General features: G+C 37.5%; 2 protein-coding genes across 5 annotated transcripts; both read left to right on the plus strand.

Annotated features, from left to right (window-relative positions):
* The first annotated feature begins 509 nt into the window (after positions 1–509).
* fam20cl (family with sequence similarity 20 member C, like) lies at positions 510–14,762 on the plus strand. Its single transcript, XM_033971080.2, has 11 exons — positions 510–966; positions 1,068–1,080; positions 2,138–2,346; positions 6,320–6,398; positions 6,465–6,557; positions 10,062–10,177; positions 10,252–10,432; positions 12,171–12,280; positions 12,888–12,969; positions 13,036–13,095; positions 14,510–14,762. The coding sequence occupies exons 1-11, from the start codon at positions 510–512 to the stop codon at positions 14,760–14,762; spliced, it is 1,653 nt and encodes a 550-aa protein (XP_033826971.1).
* A 2,552-nt stretch (positions 14,763–17,314) lies between these two features.
* Positions 17,315–22,554, plus strand: LOC117374944 (nuclear body protein SP140-like protein). Of its 4 annotated transcripts, none has more exons than XM_055223736.1 (16): positions 17,315–17,638; positions 18,295–18,469; positions 18,543–18,628; positions 18,828–18,963; positions 19,043–19,162; positions 19,275–19,408; positions 19,489–19,530; positions 19,600–19,643; positions 19,726–19,787; positions 19,875–20,003; positions 20,072–20,211; positions 20,728–20,796; positions 21,257–21,396; positions 21,464–21,575; positions 21,644–21,859; positions 21,928–22,554. In XM_055223736.1, the coding sequence occupies exons 1-16, from the start codon at positions 17,495–17,497 to the stop codon at positions 22,096–22,098; spliced, it is 1,920 nt and encodes a 639-aa protein (XP_055079711.1). In that variant the 5' UTR covers positions 17,315–17,494; the 3' UTR covers positions 22,099–22,554. The 4 variants fall into 4 exon arrangements, with proteins under 4 accessions (XP_055079711.1, XP_033827073.1, XP_055079710.1 ...); XM_033971182.2 differs by having other exon boundaries at positions 19,600–19,639; positions 19,701–19,787; XM_055223735.1 differs by having other exon boundaries at positions 19,600–19,639; positions 19,707–19,787.
* The last annotated feature ends 188 nt before the right edge of the window (positions 22,555–22,742 follow it).

A 22,742-nucleotide genomic window follows, 5' to 3' on the forward strand; every position in this document is an offset into this window, starting at 1 on the left:
TTTCTTTATTCTTTCTTTATTCTTTCTTTATTTCTTTATATATTCTTTATTGCTTTCTTATTTCTTTCTCTATTTTTATTTGTTCTTTATTTATTTTTTATTTATTTATTTATTTATTCTTTCTTGTTCTTTCTTTCTTTCTTTCTTTATTTTTTTAATTTATTTTTTATTATTTTTTATTTGTTTCTTTATTTATTCTTTCTTTTTCTTTCTTTCTTTCTTTTTTATTTATTCTTTATTATTATTTTTTTCTTTCTTTCTTTCTTTATTCGTAAGGGACCGTGTACAAATTCATTAATCTCACAAAAAAGAAAAAAATGATTTGTACCAGATTGTTCAGAAGAAACTTTAAGTTGTCTTTAAAATCGCCTGTTAATTTGTTCATGCATTAGCCGCACGTTTTAAAGCCGCGTTACTGCGCCGCTCTGACTCGACGGCGACCCCGGCGTCTTATGCAAGAGGCGGTAACCACGGCGACGCTGGTGTTGATCGTGTGTTGTGATTGCAGGATGGTGCCTAAGCTGGTGCGCAGACCCACCCGCTCCCTCTACCTGTGCCTGGCCTGTCTGTCCCTCGCCCTGCACCTCTTCCTGGTTTTCTTCTGCGTCGTGGTGCTTCAGACGGCCTGTGTACCACCCTCCTCCTCTTCCTCCTTCTCCTCCTCTTCCTCCTCCTCCTCTTCCTCCTCTTCCTCCTCCTCTTCCTCCCTTGCATCAGTCCAAAAATCAACCACTCAAAACACAAAGTCCAGCAGCGGCGCGACGCAGGACCAGGCCGCATACCCGACCACCACAGACAGGAAATCAGTGGAGCATGCAAAGGTCAAAGGTCACTCGAAGCTGGAAGAGTTATTTAATCACCCGCTGTACAATCTGTCGCGTCCACCGCTCCAAGAAGATGATTGGCTCCTGAGGGTGAAGCCAGAGGAAGAGACAAGTGAGAACGTGAAGGAGAGTCAGTTTGAAAGTAACTGGTGAGTTTTTATTTATTCATTTAAAGGTCAGAGTTCATCGTGCAAACTCACATTTCATGGGTTTTGTAAATTTAAATTCACAGAAATGTCTAAGAAGAATCATTTCTGTAATTTGTATTTAATTATCTGATTGTTTTTTTTGTCAAATTTGCAGTAAAATGAGTAGTTGTATTTTATTTATTTATTTATTTAATTTTTTATTTTTTTGTCAAATTTCCAATAAAATAACTAGTTGTATTTTATTTATTTATTTTATTTTTAATTTTTTTTGTCAAATTTCCAATAAAATAAGTAGTTGTATTTTATTTATTTATTTATTTAATTTTTTATTTTTTTGTCAAATTTCCAATAAAATAACTAGTTGTATTTTATTTATTTATTTATTTTATTTTTTTATTTTTTTGTCAAATTTCCAATAAAATAAGTAGATGTATTTTATTTATTTATTTATTTATTTTTTTTGTCAAATTTCCAATAAAATAAGTAGTTGTATTTTATTTATTTATTTATTTTATTTTATTTTATTTTTTTTGTCAAATTTCCAATAAAATAAGTAGTTGTATTTTATTTATTTATTTATTTTATTTTATTTTTTTTGGTCAAATTTCCAATAAAATAAGTAGTTGTATTTTATTTATTTATTTATTTATTTTTTATTTTTTTTTGTCAAATTTCCAATAAAATAAGTAGTTGTATTTTATTTATTTATTTATTTATTTATTTATTTATTTATTGTCAAATTTGTAATAAAACAAGTTGTAGTCGACCTGGAAATATATGGACATTTTTAGTATTTAGGCCTAATTTAAAGGTTCATTATGTAACTTTTCTAATGCCTCCACCTTCTGATCTCTCTCCCTCCACATGGACATGTTGCTCCTTTGCTTGAAATGTCCCACAGTACGGCATTAAAAGTGCATTTGTTCAATTATAAGTGTTTTCATTCCACGATATTGTCTATAGATTTGATTGATTTGACACGTTTAATGCCATACTGTGGAACACTCCAAAACAATAAACATTCAAATAAACAAACAATAACATTCTACATAAAAACCCACCGTATATTTACCGTAGATCTGTCAATTTTCAACAGAATCCTTTATAAAACATCAAAAACTGCTCAAAGTGTGATTCTTTTTGGTCTTTTTTTTGCCGTATAAGTGGATTCATCATGACCTTTGACCTCTCCAGGGTGAGCGCCAGTGCGGAGACGGGCTACGAGAAGATCAGCTGGACCCGAGACGTCCGCACGCACCCGCCGTGGCTGCGCTTCCACCTGGGCATCACGCGCTGGCGGCTGTACGACCCCAGGGACCCGGCTCTGGAGCAGCTCATGCGTTACCTGGCGACGGAGCGCATCCTAGGGGCCGGTGAGAGAAGTGCAGTTAGCAATTATCGGATATTTATCGTCAACAAAATCACCAAATTCGCTTTAATGTCCTAAATATATATGTATACATTTGTTATATATATGTTGTGTACTGTTTGTGATCATAAACTCCTGGCTGTAACTACGGCTGAGGGTTGTGATGTCACCAACTACTTGAAATCGCAGCGGTCGGCGAAGTCAGACGTGCAAAGTTTACGCTAAAATGTCCAAAAATACATAACGACAGTGTTTAGTTTCACTTTGAACGACCTCTACGTGATCTTTCAACCCTCTTTTCTACTTGGAGATGATATTTATCTCCCTTAAATGTTCCGTAGTACGTCATTAAATTGATCTTTCTCCACGGAGACGAGCGGGAAGCGTCAGCAAGCCGAGGTACGCGTCATATCTGCGGAGAGGAGACCCCGCTCGCAGTGAAAATGGGCGTTTTCAAGCGATAACAGCACAGCAGGTGTTGTGTAATTTATGACCTTTGCACTGAAACGGAGCAAAGGATCATGGTCCATCCTGCGGAGTTTGTTATTGTTGTGCTTCTTCTGCAATTTATTTATGACGTGGGACAGAGAAAACACTGGAATAAACTCAAATACTCGATCGATACCGAATTCTAGGGACAAAACGCTGCACCGAAACCACGTCCCGTCGTATCAAACACGTCTCCTGTTCTGTCCAGTCCCAGCTTCATCCGTCCCGTTTTTACACATTCATTTGACGGCTAACGTGCTAGCAAACATTCTGTCATAACGAGGGACAGGGACCAAAGAGACAGAACTCAGGGGACAGTTTAACAAGGTTTATTTACAGCTTTTAAATGTGCAAACGAAGGTAGATTTATCAGACAGTTGAGAGCGGGGTGTTCACAGTCCTGGAGTAAAACGAGAGCAACGGGGTCAGAGACAACGAGGTTTGTTTTTTGTTTTGGTTTTTTGTCAAATTGCAATAAAATAAATAGTTGTAGATTTTTTTTTTTTTGTAAAATTTGCAATAAAATAAGTAGTTTTAGATTTTTTAAAAAATTAATTTATTTATTTTTTGTCAAATTTGCAATAAAATAAATAGTTGCAGATTTGATTTTTTTTTTTTGTAAAATTTGCAATAAAATAAATAGTTGTAGATTTTTTTTTGTAAAATTTGTAATAAAATAAGTAGTTGTAGATTTATTTTTTTTATTTTTTTTGTCAAATTTGCAATAAAATAATAAAATAAATAGTTGTAGATTTCTTCTGTCAAATTTGCAATAAAATAAGTAGTTGTAGATTTTTTTATTTAAATTTTTTTTTTTGTCAAATTTGCAGTAAAATAATAAAATAAATAGTTGTAGATTTTTTTTTGTCAAATTTGCAGAAAAATTTGTAGTAGTAAGTCGACCTGGACAAATATGGTCATTTTTATCATTTAGGCCTAATTTAAAGGTTCATTGTGTAACTTTTCTAATGCTTCCACCATCTTATTTCTCTCCCTCCACATGGATATGTTGCTCCTTTGCTTGAAAAGTCCCACAGTACGGCATTAAAAGTGTTCTCATTCGTCGTTATTGTCCACGGATCTGACGTGTAACTTGGCGAGCAGGTGGCTCCTCTGTCTCCGACCCAGCTCTCCGGGGAGCGGGATCTGACGAGGAGCAAAAATAACAAACGCAAAAACATGAAACTGAGCCGAGCAGAGTTGTACCGCTGTGGATACGAGGACGATGTGGCGCCGAGTGTCAGGTCCAGCGTGATTGACAGTTAGTCGCAGGTGTGCGTGGGAGGAGCCAGAAACTCCGCCCAGGTCCAGGCTCTGACGCAGAAGGGAGCGAGAAAACAGCACAAAAACACGAGGCAAACTGGGATCTTGACACAATCAGAGTAAAAAACATTAAATTCCAGTCTTGCTTTCGGTGCAGTTTGAGGAAAAGTTGCAGAAATATCACGACTTCTGCACATTTATTCATTTTCTGAGCGTCAAAACCATCACACTCCTGAATAAAACGTGTGAAAATGTGACTTTTGTGTCTTCTAACGTGAAAGATTAAACTCTCATCGCTGTATCGCCTCTTTTCTCAGACACTTAGCGCACAGAATTAGCACACGTTGAGTTTAATCTGCATTCTAAACAGGTTTTATAACTAAATACGAGACATTAGGCTTTGATTAATGTCTGTGGATTTGGTTTTTGAATTATTTAAGAGGCTCGTGGCGTCAGGATCAGCGGCGGCGGCGGCGTTCAGTCCTCAGGCTCACTACAAACTCATTCATTCAGCTGCTGCACTGGAACACAGGCTTATTTTTATAAACACATGCAAATATTAGCTGTTTATAGTTGGTTAAATATTCAAACTCTCACACAAAAAACGCTTTACGTCGTTAGTTTCAGTTGGATTCATCGAAACCTGACCCTGAAATCTGAGTAATCCTCCCGTTCTGCCTCATTAACATCACGTTTTATTGTGACACAGATGTAAAATTCACGTTTCAAGCTTTAGTAAAAGTACGGTGGCTCTACATTTATAGAAAGTACAATTCCTCCTGACGCTGGGTAGAAAAACTGTTAAAATGTGTTGGTAACGTCGCCCCCTCTGTCCAAATGTGGAACGACTTTTAAACGCTTAAGATATCGCTTCAAAAAATGTGAAAATGTTCTGGATTTTCTGAAAATTAAAAGTATAGTGGTGTAATACTGACGGTAACTGGAGATTGTTGTTTCTCGTCGTAACGGCTGCATTCGATGTGATTCTTTAAATTATTCTGTTTTTCATTTGCTGATAATGTGCTGTGCTGTTTTTCTTTGTGATTTTTTTTGTGTGTGTGTTTGTTTTTAGTTTTATTTGTATAAAGTGAAAAATTCAATCAAAATAATACTACAAAAAAAAAAAAAGTACGGTAGCTCTGTCAGAACAATGTTAAAGGCTCCATCTGATTTTGTTTTTTTTTTATTTATTTTTATTATTATTATTATTTTTTTTTTATTTGCAATAAAATAAGCAGTTGTAGGTTTTTTTTTTGTTTTTTTTTGTTAAATTTGCAATAAAATAAACAGTTGTAGGTTTTTTTGTTGTTTTTTTTGTTAAATTTGCAATAAAATAAACAGTTGTAGGTTGTTTTTTTGTTTTTTTTGTTAAATTTGCAATAAAATAAACAGTTGAAGGTTTTTTTTGTTTTTTTTTTGTTAAATTTGCAATAAAATAAGCAGTTGTAGGTTGTTTTTTTCCCTCAAATTTGCAATAAAATAAATAGTTGTAGATTGTTATTTTTATTTTTTGTCAAATTTACAATAAAATAAGTACTTGTAGATATTTTTTTTTTGTCAAATTTGCTGTATAAGTCGTAGCAGTACATCTACTTGAACAAATACGGACATTTTTAGCATTTCGGCCTCACTTAAAGCTGCACTGTGTACGGTGGCCAGGACAATATTAAAGGCTCCATCTGTTTGACCACCGCACTGACCACGGGTTTGTTTCCTCAGCGTCAAATATTTTTGAAGATGTGGCTCTGGGAGGAAAAAGTTTGGACATTCTGATCGAACAGGACGACCAAGTTGGAAAAAATAGACAATCACAACAAATTAGTCGTAAAAAATGTGTGAGTTTTTATGGAAGATGCCGACCTGGAAAACATAAAAAAGATTATTTGAATTATAGCAATTATCAAATCACAAAAGGAGTTATTTAAGTAAACTGTTTTTTAAAATGTGATTGTTGTGTTAGTTCAGCATTTATATTTATATTTGTGTAATTTCCGTTTACTGTAGATGTATTTAAAACGAGCACTTTATCCTAAATTCTAATTGTAAAGTGCAAATCGTAACAAAACTTGGCTGAAATCTTGTAATTACTGTCTGAAAAAACAACAAATACTGCCTGGAAAAAGCATTTACCCCAGAACTACGAGACTAAAGTGGCTTCTGCTGATTTAGATGAACCAAAATCAACAAAAAAACTCCAAACAAACTCGTCTATTCTCTCGTTTCAGTTCAGAAATCCGGAGGAACGCAGCTGAAGTTGGTCGTTTCATTCCCAAACTACGGACAAGCTCTGCTCAAACCAATGAAGTAAGATCTGGAGTGTGAGGCGTTTGTTTTGTTTAGCTGATGTACGATGTGTGTAAATACTTCCAGACAGTCCAGAAACGCAGAGACAGACTTCAACCTCTTCTACTTTTCCGACTTTGAGCGACACAACGCCGAGATCGCAGCTTTTCACCTGGACAGGTACAGAAACGGGCGTGGCACAGGTGTAAATTCAAATTATTTCAGAGTTTTTGTGTTTTTTTGTTGCTTAAAATACTACGCAAGACTCCATGTGTATGCAGTATAAGAACATCTGAAGATATTAAGAGGGTTTTTGGAAATAAGTAAATGAAAAACTTTAACGGAGACATGATAAGGAACCATTTTTAACGTAGAGTAGTATTTTGATTTATGCACGTTTGAGTAATCTTGTTTTTCTCTGCGTTTAAGTGCTCAGAAAATGTTTTTTACTTGTGTTTATTAAAAAAGTTAGACTCCAGGTCACACGTATAAGGTTCAAAAATGTCACAAAGGCAATATTCAACAATAAAAACGAGTAAAAAATGAAAAAAAAACGCTGCTTGTTACGATAAAATGCTACTATGAAGAGACGAACTTAGAGGCTCTGAACATAACGTAGTGCAGATGTGGTGATTGGGTTCATTTTTAAAAGTCAATTTCCTTTTTTTAATTTTAAGCTTGGACTTTTCCTCAGACTGGTCACTGATTTAACTCTGGAGAACCCAAAAACCTCCTTTTCTTCTTTGGAAAATTTAGAAAACTGCATTCAATTACTGCTTTAAGTCACTGAAATATCCACTTTTTCAATTTTAACCCTTTATTCCCTAATAAATTTGGCTTTTAAATAATATAATTTAACCAAAAACAATATAAAACATACTTCTAAACATTCTGCAATATATTACTAAAAAGAAACCCACAATTTTACCAACCGCTTTTTGCTGAGAAGACGATTTAATTTGTGTAGTTTTCAAAAACATCATGTGGTCGTCCATCTTGTCACTACGACTCTGGCTCATTTTAGTTCAATATTCACCAACTAGATGTCTCCTGCTTTGTCCGTTTGAGGCAGGACGACAGCGCCACCTGCAGTCAAGACAGTATCCCGGGTGTGTGAGAGTAACAAAGCCCCTCGTCCCCGTTTATCGTCCTGCGCTCGCGTTTCTTTTGGGTTGTTGCCTCAGTTTTCTCCGTGGTTTTACTGGTGTGTTTACCTTCTGTTTTTCATTTCCCTCTGTATTTCCTCTGTTATTCTTTAAAACCGCTGTTATATGAAGAGAAAACAGACAAAGGAAACGTACAACGATCTAAAACCAACTGCAAATATCACACATCGAACATACGGCACCTCCAAAATCCACAAAAAAGACACGTAGCATTGGCTCAGTAGTTTATAATTTCTCAAGAGCTTTAGTAAACCTCATAAAACCGTTATTAGCGACCCAGAAACACTGAAAGAATTCAAAACAACCGGCCCAGGAACTGAAAACCATTAAAGCAAAAGCAGATGAAATATTAATATCCCACGATGTTGTATCCGTCTTCACAAAAAGTGCCATAAACGTCACTTTGCTCGTAGTGGAGAGCTGCCTCTGGACGGACAAAACACTGCACTAACGAACCGATCTGAAGAGCTGAAGACAAAACCAAAAGCAGAAAAAAGGTTTCACTTTGGGTGATTCTTTGAGCCGTCGTGAGCGAGTTCTTCATGGACGTCCTGGAGGAGAAGGACAAAAACACAGCACCAACGAATGTGGACGCAAGACGTGGAAAAGTACAGAGGCGACATACAAGGGACACAGAATAAATAAATGCATAAATAAAAATAAATAAATAAAAAAAATAAAAAAAAAATAAAAAAATGAATAAAAAAATAAATAAATAAATACATAAATATTTTTTTTAATTAAACAAGTAAAAAAATAAAAAATATAAACATTTATTAAACATTAAATAAATAAAAAAATGAATACAAAAAATAATAAATAAAAAATAATAATAAAAAATACAAAATAAACAAGTAAAAAATAAAAAATAAAAAAAATGTATTAAAAAATTATTAAATTAAAATTAAAACATTTAAAATAAATAAATAAATCATAAAATACATAAATAAATAGATAGATAGATAGATAGATAGATAGATAGATAGATAGATAGATAGATAGATAGATAGATAGATAGATAGATAGATAGATAGATAGATAGATAGATAGATAGATAGATAGATAGATAGATAGATAGATAGATAGATAGATAGATAGATAGGTTTTCACCAATCACAGCACCTTATACATTTTCACCCTGTTTACATTCTCTGTATTTTCTTTTCTCAGTTTACTTTACGGATTACTAGTCCTAACATTCTCCTCTGCTCTGACCCACCTGAACTCCTCCAAAATCACAGAAATGTTTCACACACAACACAGACTTAGCACATATAATTGTAAATAGCTGTTACGTCTAGAAACCACGTCATATCTCGGTGTGTCTTGTTTGTCTTCTTTGTCTTATCACCGTTTGTGTTTCAAATCAATTCACTTCAATTTATTTTTGTAAAGCCCAAAATCACAAAAGCAGTCGCCTCTTAGGGGCTGCACATGAGAATTAATTTAACCAACAGAAAGTTAGAAAATCAACAATGAAACAGAAACAGACAAAGTAAATTAATCAACAGAAAACAAACAACATGTGAAAAACAACCAACAAACTCCAGGTGAACATTAAATAAAAAATGTAAAAAAAGAAAAAGAAAAGGGGAACACACAGGAACTAACAGATCACCTAAACACAAAACAGAGCACAAGGAACATCTAATTCACACACGAAGATGAAGCAAACGATGCAGTACATTTTCCGGACATGAATATAAGACACAACAGCAGCGTCAAAATAAAAAGACATAAAAAAACAAAAAAACAACCCGCACTGACTTTATTTAACAGAAGGAACATTAGAACAGAAGACAGACACATCCACAGCGCTTTAAAGCAGTGTCCATACGCAAAATGAGCAATAAAAAAGGCAAAACAGACAGAAAAACTAAAATAAAAAAGAGTCTAGCCATTGTAAAAGTACCGCACATTAGGGATATAACAGAGAAAGTGCAGAGGGCAATGAATAAAACACTATAATATCAATATAAATATGGCAGTAAAACCGTGTAGAAAACTGAAGCGAGCACTCGTCCACCCAAAAGATAAAACAGAACCGGAGCACAAATGTTACGTCATATACGAAATAACCTGCAGGTCTTGTAATAAAACATACATCAAGGAAACAGGGAGGGGTTTCAGTGAATGGAAAAGGAACATAAGACAGAATGTGAGAAGGAAACAACTCAAATCGAGCGTTTCTGATCATTGCAAGAGAGAAAACCACATCCTGGATTAACACCGAGCAAACACCAGGCGATTGAAATACAGGAACGTGACCACAGGACGATAAACCGGGATGAGGGGGCTGTGTTACTCTCACACACCTGGGATACTGTCCTGAAGCCTGTTTAAATCAGCTGAACGGACACGTCACAGGAAGAGTCCAAACTGCCAGGGATAAAAACAAACTAAACCTTGATCTGGAAAAAGAATCGACTAAAATAAACTATCGTAAGACCAGATGAACCTGATTGAACTGAGTAAATCTTCTCTCAGGTAAATCGGTTCTTTGTCTTTTCTTTTTTAGAGTACTCGGCTTCAACAGGATCCCCCCAGTGGTCGGGAGGCTCGTTAACGTCACCACAGAAATCCGAGAGCTCACCACGGACCGAAAGCTGTCTCGGACCTTCTTCACGTCTCCTGGTACGACGCGCAGAACCTCGCTGACCTCCGATTATTAGTTTGCACTTACGTCGCGTTCATCTGTCTCCCTTTAGCGGGTAATGTGTGCTTCTACGGCCAGTGCGAGTACTACTGTTCCACGGAGCACCCCATCTGTGGTCGTCCTCACGCTCTGGAGGTGTCGCTCGCCGCCTTTTTGCCCGATCTCGACCTGGCCCCTCGCAGGTCTTGGAGGTCGCCATGGAGACGGTCCTACAGTCGCACGAAGCTGGCGCAGTGAGTCCCGTAAAAAGATACGATTCGAAATAAGAAATTTAATGAATAGACGATTAGCAAAAGACGAAGTTTAATCTGTCAACTGTAAATGGCTATTGTCTCCAGTTTCAACCTTTAATGGCCCTACTTTTGTTCTCTTTTGTTTCTTTTGTTTGTTTGGGGTCCAAATAGATGATTGTTAGTTACACGTTTCATATTTCAGAGGGACATGGTCTTGTAAAGCTTATTCAGTCACTATTAATAACCGATATTTGATACTAAGGAAAAACCCATGCCCAAAACTGTGGCCCGGGGGCTAAATGTGGCACTCAGAGCAATTTTTCTTGGCCCTTGAGCTTCCAGGTGAATAGGCCCATATTACCTTAAACAGCACTTTAACTGTACATTTCTGAAAATCTACTGTAACAAGCTCATATCAGATATTTAATGTGTCGTATTGAGGATGTAAACATGAATAAAAGTCTAGTGTTTCAGTTCAACTTGTAATAAACACATAGATTTGAAGTATTCACTGTATTCGCGACGAGTCTATGTCCCTCAATCGGCCCTCAGGTTTGTTTGTGTTTTTATATGTGGCCCTTAATGAGAAAAGTTTGGACACCCCTGGTCTACTCATTACAAATACTAAAATACATTTATTAGCATTTATACTAGTTCTAAAATAGATTAAATATAGATTTATTCCAGAAAAGTCAAATTTATGTAATTTTTCCAGTTTTGTTACCGGCTCAAATGAATCTCGGCCTATTATTATTATTATTATTATTATTATTATTATTATTATTATTATTATTATTATTATTATTATTATTATTATTATTATTATTATTATTATTATTATTATTATTATTATTATTATTATTATTATTATTATTTTATTCATTTATTATTGTTTTGTTTTGTTTTTTTCTTTGCATAATAGTCTCTTGGCCTAAAACTCCACTGACCTTGTAATTATTTTCTATGACTTTTATTCACATTTGATGCAGTTGAGTTAAATCAGTCACGTCACTTGTTTTAACTTCAGCCCAGGTTCAGATTCTGACCCATGTCCTCCTTTATTCATGAGCCTGCAGCGCTCTCTACTGGACATGTGTAGGAACTTCAACCGGCCCATTGCAGTGCAGGTTTGCATGTTTTTGTCTAATTATTACTTGGTTTGGTGGAAAAAGTTGAGAAGAAAAGTACAAAAATAGAGGATGAACCGGTGAGTTCTAAAGTAGAATACATTTATCTATCGTTTTGATGGATTTAACAAAATAAATGTTGTTGTTGTCATCTATTTTTATTAGTATAACCGTAACTATAGTGTAATTTAGACAAGTCCTGGCCAGTTACAAAATTACCTCTACATATGCTGCCTGTGTCCAACCAGGAAGTAAAATAAACTTCAACAGAGTAAAAAATAATAATAAAAATAAAAAAAATAAAATAAAAAAATAAAAAAAAATAAAATAAAAAAATAAATAATAATAATAATAATAATAATATACAAAAATAAATAAATAATTAAAAATATACTTTTTTTTGGTAAAATATTTTATTTTAGTAGAAGAAAAAAAACAACTGTATCTTGTCCTATGCACCGGTCATATCAGTAGCTCACACTGTTATTACACAACATTATTCTCTTCTTATTCTATATTAACTTGTCCTGTGTTAAAATTGTTTGGTTTTACTCTGATAAATTACAGGCTCATATAATAATAATATTTCGTGAATACCTCCATGTCGTCAGGTGGGAGAAGGACCCAGATTACTGCGACACAGTGAAGAAGACTCCCCCGTACGACCAGGGCACCAGACTCGTGGACGTCATCGATATGGCCATACTGGACTTTCTTATGAGTACAAATACTACTACTCTTTACTACTACTCCTTACTTACTAGTACTACTACCAGTGTTGGGAAGAATTCTTTGAAAAATGTATTTAGTTACACTATTTTGAAGACTCGGCTTAAAGTGTATATGTAAAGTAAACGTATATAACTAGTGTAAATACGTAGAATACTGCACTTTCACATGGAGTTGCAGTATTTTATAGTAGTTTCACTGTTTGTTTTGCATTTGTACATAACTAATTAGATAACAACAAATGAAAAAGTCACTGTACGTAAATGCAGTAACTCAGAATTTGTATTTTTTGCATATATATTTATACACTTCTACACTGTCTACTACACATGTGTCAAACTCAAGGCCTGTGGGCAAAATGTGGCCCGCCAAGTCATGTTACGTGGCCCGCGACAAAGTAAATTAAAAGGTATGACTGTCTTAAAATGTCAGTTTATCAGGAGATACACAGTTACACAGACATTTTTTCACATCTATGCAAATCCATATGCGATATTTGTCATTTGAATAAGTAATAAATATAGAAAAAGTAGTTGCATTACATTTGGTTACAGTTACACTAAACTATTTACTTCCCATGTACATATTTTTTCTCGCAGATAACATGGACAGACATCACTACGAGACGTTTGAAAAGTTTGGGAACGAGACATTTCTGCTGCATCTGGACAACGGGCGAGCGTGAGTTTGCAGACGTGTTTTATTTAACGTGGTGAGAGTGTCGTGTACTCAGGCGTCTGTCCTCAGGTTCGGACGTCACTCGATCGATGAGCCCTCGATCCTCACGCCTCTGAAACAGTGCTGCAGGTACGACCTAAGCAAAGATCACAGAAGTCAGGACACAAATAAGTCTCAAAACACCTGTAATATTTGTGTTTAATGTGTGAATACCATAGATATACGTAATAAGGTTTGTTTACTATTAATTGCAAATGTGCATTGGGCATTTAACCATAATTATATTTATATTTTTGGAGTTTTTCACTTTTTCTAACGCTCTTAAACTTTCCATCTGTAATTTATCGGCCCGATCTAGAGGCGTGACAGTGATGAACTTTAAAAAAGACCAGGTGAGGGGAAAGGGAAAGGGTTTCTGTCTTCTACTGGTGAGAAAAAACGAAATAAACTTACAGGTGGGAGCTTTAAGTTGACGTCAGGTTTAAGCGTAGTAAGATTTCTCCAAGTCAACTGTCCTGGACAAAAAGATGTAGTGATATTTCAAGTACACAGGGTTTAAAAAGCATCAAAAATCAGATACTAATTGATATCTAAACTATATACTGTAATTTTTGGAGTATAATTCGCCCAAATACCCAAAAATATCCATAATAATGAAGAAAAAAAAAACATTTAAGTTGCACTGGGCTATAAGATGCATCTTTTGAGATATTTATTTTACAAAATCTAAGAGCAAGAACAGACATTTTATCTTTAAAGTCAAGTTATAATAATAATAATAAAATGTGGAACAACAGGCTGAATATCAGTACATCACGCTAACGCTAACGAAACACATTTATATTTATTCAGCTCCATGAAGCACAGACAGAACTGAACACGTGTCTGGTTTGTTAACGTAAGATATTAACAGCTAATCAGATAAATAAAGCAGAAAAAACAAGCAACAAAATCAGAATCACAGCGATGCTTCACTTGTTTGGATGATTTTGATTAAGATAAACAGATATAAGGCAGATTAATAATAGTCTGTGCTACTAAAACGACTAAAAAACGACTAAAACTGCTGCTTATGGCGAACTCTCCGACAACTTCTGCGCAATAGAAAGTCCAAGGCGTCCTCTGATTGGATGAGAGTTGTAAAAATATGGTTGTTTAACTGCGTATCTCCTGATAAAACGACATTTTAAGACCATCGTACCTTTTAATTTACTCGTCGAGGGCCACATAAAATGAAGCGGAGGGCCACATTCGGCTCGTGGGCCTTGAGTTTGACACATGTGGTCCAGGTGGAGTCAGGCGTCACGTGAAAAGAGTTCGTTAGAGTCAAAGTCTGAGGTGCGCATCAGCAAAACGGGGCATTTTTTTACAGGTATCAATACTAAAAAAAAGTCAGATTGACAGAAATATACCGCTCTTGAATAACTTTAGAGTCATTTTGAGCGGAATCAGGACAAATATAAGACACAGAGACAACAACACACGTCTTATTTTACTAAACCTTTTCAGCTGTGGTCCTAAAAATCACCGTTTTCCTCCCCAGGATCCGGCGCTCCACCCTGCTGCGCCTGCGTCTCTTGTCCGGCGTCCGTCTGTCAGATGTGCTGCGTGAGTCTCTGTCCCGGGACGCTCTGTCTGCGGTGGCCCCTCTGCTCTCAGAAGCTCACCTGTCGGCTCTGGATCGCCGTCTGGACACGGTTCTGAAAGCTGTAGATCAATGTCTGGACAAACGCACAGATGCGGTTTATGACGACGTGGAAGATACAGGACAGAGCAGAGACGGGAAAACAGTGTGATAATAAAAAGAGGAGAAGAAACAGAGCGTTTTTGTGAGTGTCAGACTGTTTATTTCTGTTCATAATCGAGCATCTTACCTATTTTAGGGGAAGGGGAAGACATAGGCTGAGCTGGAAAGGAAAAAAAAGTCATCCCGTCCGTGCTTCTGTGCAGTATCTTTCAGTATATTTGCGCTTCTTAGTACTGCACTTTTCTGGACTGAGATCTTCCTTCCTGGGATCTTCTGTAGCTGCTGATGCCTCCACCTTCCAGACCTTCTCCAGCTCTTTTCTCAAAGCCCTTGGACTTGCACTAGTTTCTCATATTCTCATATATTTTCCTGATGTTGTGTGTCCATCACCACAGTGTCTAGTTGGTTTGTCGTATCTGAAAGTCCCACAGGATCTTCACTCCGTCGTCCTCCACCACGTTTAGAGGTTCTGATCTTGCGATAACGATCAAACCGATGATGAAACATTTGTTAAATCCAGTTGTGAGAAAAGCACAGACACATTTCTCATCCACAAATGCACAAAGTGTTTCCCTCTTTCTGCTAAAACAGGCTCGAGCACTTTTGTCGGCGAGTTTGTGAACAAAATTCATCTTGCTGGTAAGTTTCGCTCTTTCGTTAGTAGGATTTCTTGGATCAGACGGTTCAGATATGTTGTCCTTCCACGATGGCGTCTCGAGAACCTCAGGCCTCTGCTGTTTGACACTTTCACAGAGCAGGTCGTCTGCTGGGGCCTCGGATGTCTCAGTGTTTCATCTTGGACAGCGGTTATCTCGCTCGGTCTCCTTCCTTACGGCTCGTGGACAGTCTCAGGGTGATGGATTTACATTGATTACAAGAAAAACCTCTGATGTAACGCCACAGAGGCTCCCAATAAGTAAAGCAGGTCGTCAGAGTTCAGCTCAACGGCGAGAACAAGACCTGGGCCATAAACAGTTGTGATTCACAGCAGGAATCACGCACCGGCCAAAGGAGGAGAAGCAGACCACAGACGGTAAGACACAAAAGCTCCTGATGCACAGAAGGTTTGAGATTAATGTTTTATTTAATACTTCATATTACGAATACTGTACCATTACTTGTTTTGCCTCCTGTGAGCTCCACTGTGGTATGTTTGCTATAAGAACTTTGAACTGTTATGTGCATGTCTGAACTCACAGAACCAGCTAAGCACACAAGAGATGTAAACCAAAGGGACCTGTTTATGTCGAGACATACTGAGTTAATCATTAAGAGGATGTTATGTGATGTGCCAGTATAAGAGCTCACTGAGAGGTGATTTTGAGGAGATCGTGTCGAATCAGTTTGAATGACGCCTCTGCCGAAATAAAGAACCTGGTTTATGGATCTACTTGAGCCTACTGGACTTTTGTTTGCGGTGTGCCTCCGGGAAAAGCTGACAGGTTCCGGCCCAAAACCAGCTCCCTGAGACTTTACACGAGCCACATCAGGCTGTTCAGTCTTGGTCCAGCGCTGCACATTTACACATTATATTATACAACAATACAATACAACACAATACAATACAATCCTTTACCTGCAGCTGGAGCCTGTAGACAATATTTTTAACCTTTTGAGTCTTTTTCCAGGTAAAAAGAAGTGCATTCTGGTCGGTGAGGAGTGGCACACTGTCCTTGAGTCTCAGCGTCTGGGAAAGAAATTCAAGATGGAAAAGAAGCGTCCGTTATAAAACTGAACCGCTGAAGAAGAACCATAAACGTCTGAGCGTGTTGCCTGTATGAACAGCACTTTCCAACAGTGTTAAAGATTAAAAGTGTTGTGTTGATTTGATTTTTGCTGTAGAATGGACGTCTGCAAATGTGTCTGAGGGTTTAAGTGTTTATGTTTGAGGGAACAGAAGTAAAACCAAAACAGTTTGAATAATAATCGTTGGATACTTGACCAAACGACCTCCGCCTGAATGACCCGTGGCCCAGGACTCACCTGTGCTGTGCTTTAACGTATTTTCTTTCTATTTTAGGCCTGACACACAGATGAACTCCCTGTGTTTAGGGTCAAATTAACACATCAGTTAAAAGCCTTGCTATAGTTAAACTGTAATAATGAATATATAAGTAGGTATTGCAGGTTATTTAACGTAGACGCATCAACTGATAAATATCTGTATTAAATATAGACCTAAAGACTATAACACACTCCACTTTAAACAAACCAGCTGTTTTCTATCATGTATAACAGAGGATCATGTCTCTACAGTGAATAATTAGGCCAGATGACTTTTAATACAGTTTTATTTTTTATTTTTATATTTTTATTTTATATTTTTTTTTTTTTTTTTTTGTTATATTATATTTTTTTTTATTTTTTTTTATTTTTTTTTTTTTTTATTTTTTTTTATTTTTTAATTTTTTTTTTATTTTTTTTTTTTTTTTTATTTTTATATTTTTTAGTCTTTGAGTGTCTTGAAAAGCGCTATATAAATAAAATGTGTTATTATTATTATTATTATGGTCCGTTTCCCCGTGACCACAGCGCCCTCTGCTGGTCACAAATGATCCCAAACCAAACTTAACTTTCACTTTCCATTCGTCACTCCTCGGGGACACTGGGCACAGACACAGGGCGGCACAGATTCTCCTGATTCTGGAGTAAATTATTATTATTTTTTTATGTGTTCAGGTTTGATTTTATGAGCTGCAGCCTCGTGAGTCTCTGCTCCTGACCTGACTCTGACCTGACTCTGACCTGACTCTGACCTGACTCTGTCTCTGACCTAAAATAATGGACCCTTTGGATTTTCTGGAGGAGAAGGAGCTGCTCGGTTTCCTCCGCCTCAACAAAACAAACCTGTCTCTCATGGACAAACCGAAGACGTTTGTGAGGCAGCTCCGGGACTTCAACCTCATCTCCACGGACCAGCTCTCGGTGAGTCCACTGTGACCGGCCCCGGGGAGCCCCACAGAGGCCCCCGGGGACCCCCCAGCACAGGGCCCCGCGCGCTTTACCCAAATCTGGACGCGTCAGATTTAAACTCGCGCCCAGAGCAGCGCAGGGCGGGGCTGTTTTCTGTTTGCAAAAGATGGAGTTTTCATTTGTTTTATTTGATTATTGAAATATTCCACTGTTTCCTTTTGACCAAACTGCGTCACTGAAGTGTTAGGCGTGTCTGTAATCGACATTTTATCACAGGAAAACACAAAAGTTAAACAAAACTTGAAAACTTTTGTCTTTTACTGTTACATGACACTATTTTCTGATCTGTTCGAACGTTTCCTCATCAAAAACAGACCTGGAGTTGTGTTTTTTTGTTTCATTCACACACGTTTAACACTCAAACCCTGCAGATTTAGGCTGGAAACGCTCTGTTCCACCTTGTGATGTCATCATGTGGTGATACAGGAAGTGCTCCGCCGTGTTTTTAAACTCCACACACCTCACCTGCAACTTTGAAACGAAATATTAGCGCGTGTAAAGCAGTTTTAATATTACTTTTTGTACTTGCGCTACTTGGGATAATCTGGAAGTTAGGAAATGAAGAACTTAAATCTGTTTTTGACCCTGATTTTGAACATTCTGTGCAGAAAATCAACCGTATGAAAAGCAACGAGAGGATCAAGGACGCCGTGTACGATGTTCTGGAGTTTATAGAAACAAAACGACCCGAGCGCATCAAACGCTTCTGGACATGTGCGTTCAAGGAGCCCATCTTGAGCCTTTACCCCACGCTCCGAATGCTCCGACACAGCCTGATCGATGGTGAGACGCTGCTCCTGCGGGGGCCGTGCTGTGACGTAGTACAGTTTTATGAAGTATTTTCTCTTAACGGCAGGTTCTTATGCGTGTGAGAGCGCCCTGCTGGAGGACGTGCACCACGAGGACAAGGACGACACGGAAGGACAGAAGACGGAAGACGAGGTGTGGAATAAATCTGCTACAAAATAATATTGAAACGGTTGAATTATTGATATTTCTGCAGCTTTACTTTTACGATTCTTTCACGTTTGCGCAACAGTAGAACCTCACCGAAGACATTTAAGGCTAAATCTGTATATTTTTGTCGTATTAATGCAATAAAATGACATTGTAATCGTTTTCCAATACTGTCCATCCCCAGTTGGAAGTGAAGAAAGCTGGAAAAAAGAGGAAGAAAACCACTGACGACGGTGACGGTGACGTTGACGACGAGCGGCCGTCTATGTCGACTCAAGTTACTCCACGTTTACGAAAGAAATGCAAAAAACTGTGCTTCTGTAATTCACAAATATATATATACTCTTTTATTTACAGTAATAGGAGCGTATTTCTAACCAAATGTTTATCTTAACTCAGCCCCTCCGTTGAAAAAGGGAGAAAAAGGAGAAATCTGGACATGGGGGTTTTATAAAGTCCAGCTGCCGGTGACATGTGGAGATTTAGAGGGAATCCTGCACCGGGACAGACTCTCCAGAGGTACGAGGTCAAGAGGAGGAATAAAACGTCCTACTGTCACGTCAAACACAGTAAACTATAGACTACTCTGCTGAAAGTATGTGTCAGTACTTTGTGTAAATGTGTGTTTTAGGTGAAAAGTGCATCCTGGTGAAGAGCCGGTGGTTTACTCCGTCTGAATTTGAACAACTTGCAGGAAAAGAAGCAAATAAGAACTGGAAACTAAGCATCCGCTGTAAGGAAACACCTCTAGGAAAACTCATAAAAGTAATGTGTTCCCACGACATTAAACCAGAGCCTTAAGTTTAACCTTAAGCAGATAAAGTTATACGTGTTTTGTTCTGTAGGAGGGACACCTGACGACCGTAGGATACAAAAGATCCTCAAAGGTGATTCTGATCTGTCTGTAACTTTTATAATGTTTACGTGAAATGAATTTGACTCTTTACTCGTGGAAGGTCAAGAAGCATTTATTTCCTCCTGAGGAAACCACAGCAGGTTTGTTGATGATAAAATGGAGCCTAATAGAAAATATGTCCTGACTGAGCTGTGTCCACAGAGACAGAAGAGACAGAAGACGAGAGAGCAGAGACAGAAGACGAGAGCAGAGATTCATCGAGCAGAGAAAGTCCCTCAGGTTCAACAGGTGCTGCTTTAGACTCTGTTCTATTGTGTATCTTAAATTGTATATATTTTTACATTTGTTTAAATTCTATTAATCCATCGAATGTAGAGGAACATGAAGAGGACGGAGAAGGACGTCCCCAGGTGCATTTAGAGACAAGATCCCTCCCACACAGAGTCCTCAGAGTGGAGTGTGGGAATGTCACGGGTTTACTCCACACGAAACGCTTTGCCTCAGGTAACGAGCTCGTTGTGTTTGTGTCACTTCCTGCCGTGTGGCGCCGCTGACGGTGCGTTTACCATCAGGCACATGTGGGCGGAGCATCCGCACTGAGACCAGATGGATGACCCCAGTGAACTTTGTGAAGGAGGCGTCGTGTCAGACAGATGTTTCATGGAAGCTGCAAATAAAGTGTGAAGGAAAAGCACTGGGAGAGTTAGTAAAGGTCTGTTTATTTATTTATTTATTTATTTATTTATTTAAAAAAGGGACAATGCACATTAATCAACATTACAAAAAATGTAAATGTGCCCGAGTTAAACTACAGCAGTGTAATAATAAACTACAGCAGTGTAATAATAAACTACAGCAGTGAAATAATAAACTACAGCAGTGTAATAATAAACTACAGCAGTGAAATAATAAACTACAGCAGTGAAATAATAAACTACAGTGTAATAATAAACTACAGTGTAATAATAAACTACAGCAGTGAAATAATAAACTACAGCAGTGTAATAATAAACTACAGTGTAATAATAAACTACAGCAGTGAAATAATAAACTACAGTGTAATAATAAACTACAGCAGTGTAATAATAAACTACAGCAGTGAAATAATAAACTACAGTGTAATAATAAACTACAGTGTAATAATAAACTACAGCAGTGTAATAATAAACTACAGCAGTGAAATAATAAACTACAGCAGTGTGTTGTTTCTATCATTATGTCATTGCAGGACAGGGTTGTGGACGTTCACTCTCTGCTGTGTAATTGTTGCCTTTGTCTTCCAGATAGTAAAGATTTGGTGAGTCAACGATGTCACTTTAGAATCTTATTGTTTAAGTTTAACTTGTTTAATTCACAGCCAAATATGACAAACCTTTGAGCTCTTCATCTGCAGAGAGAGTTCTTTATAGTTCTTTATAGTTCTTTATAGTTCTTTATAGTTCTTTATAGTTCACTTTATAGTTCTTTATAGTTCTTTATAGTTCTTTATAGTTCTTTATAGTTCTTTATAGTTCTTCATAGTTCTTTATAGTTCTTTGTAGTTCTTTGTAGTTCTTTATAGTTCTTTATAGTTCACTTTATAGTTCTTTATAGTTCTTTATAGTTCTTTATAGTTCACTTTATAGTTCTTTATAGTTCTTTATAGTTCTTTATAGTTCTTTATAGTTCACTTTATAGTTCACTTTATAGTTCTTTATAGTTCTTTATAGTTCTTTATAGTTCACTGTGCCAAACAGTGTCGCTCTGTGTCTCTGCAGGACAACGAGAAGAACGATGACGAGTGCTGGATCTGCCGCGGAGAAGGAACAGAAGGAGAATCGTTGGTGGAGTGTGACGAGTGTCCTCGCTCCTTCCATCAGAAATGTCACTTGCCTCATGTCCCAGACGCTCTGCTGGAGTAAGATCCATGAGACTCTCCCTGATGCTTCAGATTCACTGACGCTGCTTTAATCGTGTCTCTGCAGGGACAGCAGCCCCTGGATATGCACCCCCTGTGTCCTCTTCCATACTCTGGAGCTGTACCCGGAGCTGCACATGGACGCCGCCCTGTCCGGTCTCGTATCAGCTCACATGTTGGTCAGAAGACACTGTCTCTTTTACCTGGACTGTCCATGTTCTTCACTGAGTCTGTCCTGTGTCCACAGCACTGTCAGTATCTGCTGCTGGGACTCTACAGGGACGACGAGGACTGTCTCTTTAAATCTGACCCGTGTCATCTCCCAGAATACACCAGGGTGATCCGCACACCCATGAGTCTGGACCAGGTCACAGACAAACTCCAGAGGGACAGATACGAGACAGTGGGACAGTTTGTGTCCGACATCCAGCTCATTTTCTCCAACTGTGCGTCGTATAATCGGGTACGTTTGTTTATTGGGCACATGGTTCTCTCTGGATCCAGTTAAACAAAAATGTCCTTTTTCTGCAGGATAATCCTGAGTTTCTTTCCGTCGGTGCGACATTAAAAGAATCTTTTGAAAAAGAATTGAACACAGTGTTTAAGATTCAACCCTCGTCCTCAGAATCAGAATCAGAATCATTAGTTTTATTCATCCCTGAAGCGGAAATTCAGTTTCTCTCAGACGTGAGCAGCAAATAAAACTTCAAAACTTTACTTATCAACTAAACCCCAAGTAAAAATAAAATAACTTATAACTACATCATAACTTAACTTAATAATAAAATATATTATTATATTTCCCTCACAGCAGATTTACAGATTTATGCACAATTTTACAAATCGACATAAATCAACAGATTCATGAAAGTTTATCTGAAAAGGCAGAAAACATTTCTGTCCCTCAGAGTGAGACAAACCAGACAACTGCCCAGGGGACAGAGGACCTCAGAGGACCTCAGGGCCTCAGAGGACCTCGGGGCCTCAGAGGACCTCAGAGGACCTCGGGGCCTCAGAGGACCTCAGAGGACCTCGGGGCCTCAGAGGACCTCAGAGGACCTCGGGGCCTCAGAGGACCTCAGAGGACCTCGGGGCCTCAGAGGACCTCAGAGGACCTCGGGGCCTCAGAGGACCTCAGAGGACCTCGGGGCCTCAGAGGGGCCTCTGATTTTTTCTGGACACTTTACAATTAATGTTTTTAGGCCAATGTTTTGTTTTTGTGTTGTTTTTTTAAATGTGGGATGGATCTGTGTGTACTGTAAAAAACAAATACACATAAATGTAATGTTTATTGAACATATGTCTTTTAATAAATACTGTCATACAAAACATGTACAAATGTTTGA

Source organism: Periophthalmus magnuspinnatus, chromosome 8 (assembly GCF_009829125.3).
Source record: "Periophthalmus magnuspinnatus isolate fPerMag1 chromosome 8, fPerMag1.2.pri, whole genome shotgun sequence".
In the NCBI taxonomy this organism is placed as follows: Eukaryota; Metazoa; Chordata; class Actinopteri; order Gobiiformes; family Gobiidae; genus Periophthalmus; species Periophthalmus magnuspinnatus.

What these genes read in the sequence shown, in the direction of transcription:
- fam20cl (XM_033971080.2), top strand. Translation starts at nt 510, where the DNA reads ATGGTGCCTAAGCTGGTGCGCAGACCCACCCGCTCCCTCTACCTGTGC. An exon ending in GCTCTGCTCAAACCAATGAA is followed by an intron (nt 6,399 to 6,464) that starts GTAAGATCTGGA and finishes AAATACTTCCAG; the next exon opens with ACAGTCCAGAAACGCAGAGA. An exon ending in GCAGCTTTTCACCTGGACAG is followed by an intron (nt 6,558 to 10,061) that starts GTACAGAAACGG and finishes TTTCTTTTTTAG; the next exon opens with AGTACTCGGCTTCAACAGGA.
- LOC117374944 (XM_033971182.2), top strand. Translation starts at nt 17,495, where the DNA reads ATGGACCCTTTGGATTTTCTGGAGGAGAAGGAGCTGCTCGGTTTCCTC. An exon ending in GATACAAAAGATCCTCAAAG is followed by an intron (nt 19,531 to 19,599) that starts GTGATTCTGATC and finishes TACTCGTGGAAG; the next exon opens with GTCAAGAAGCATTTATTTCC. An exon ending in GTCCCAGACGCTCTGCTGGA is followed by an intron (nt 21,397 to 21,463) that starts GTAAGATCCATG and finishes GTGTCTCTGCAG; the next exon opens with GGACAGCAGCCCCTGGATAT.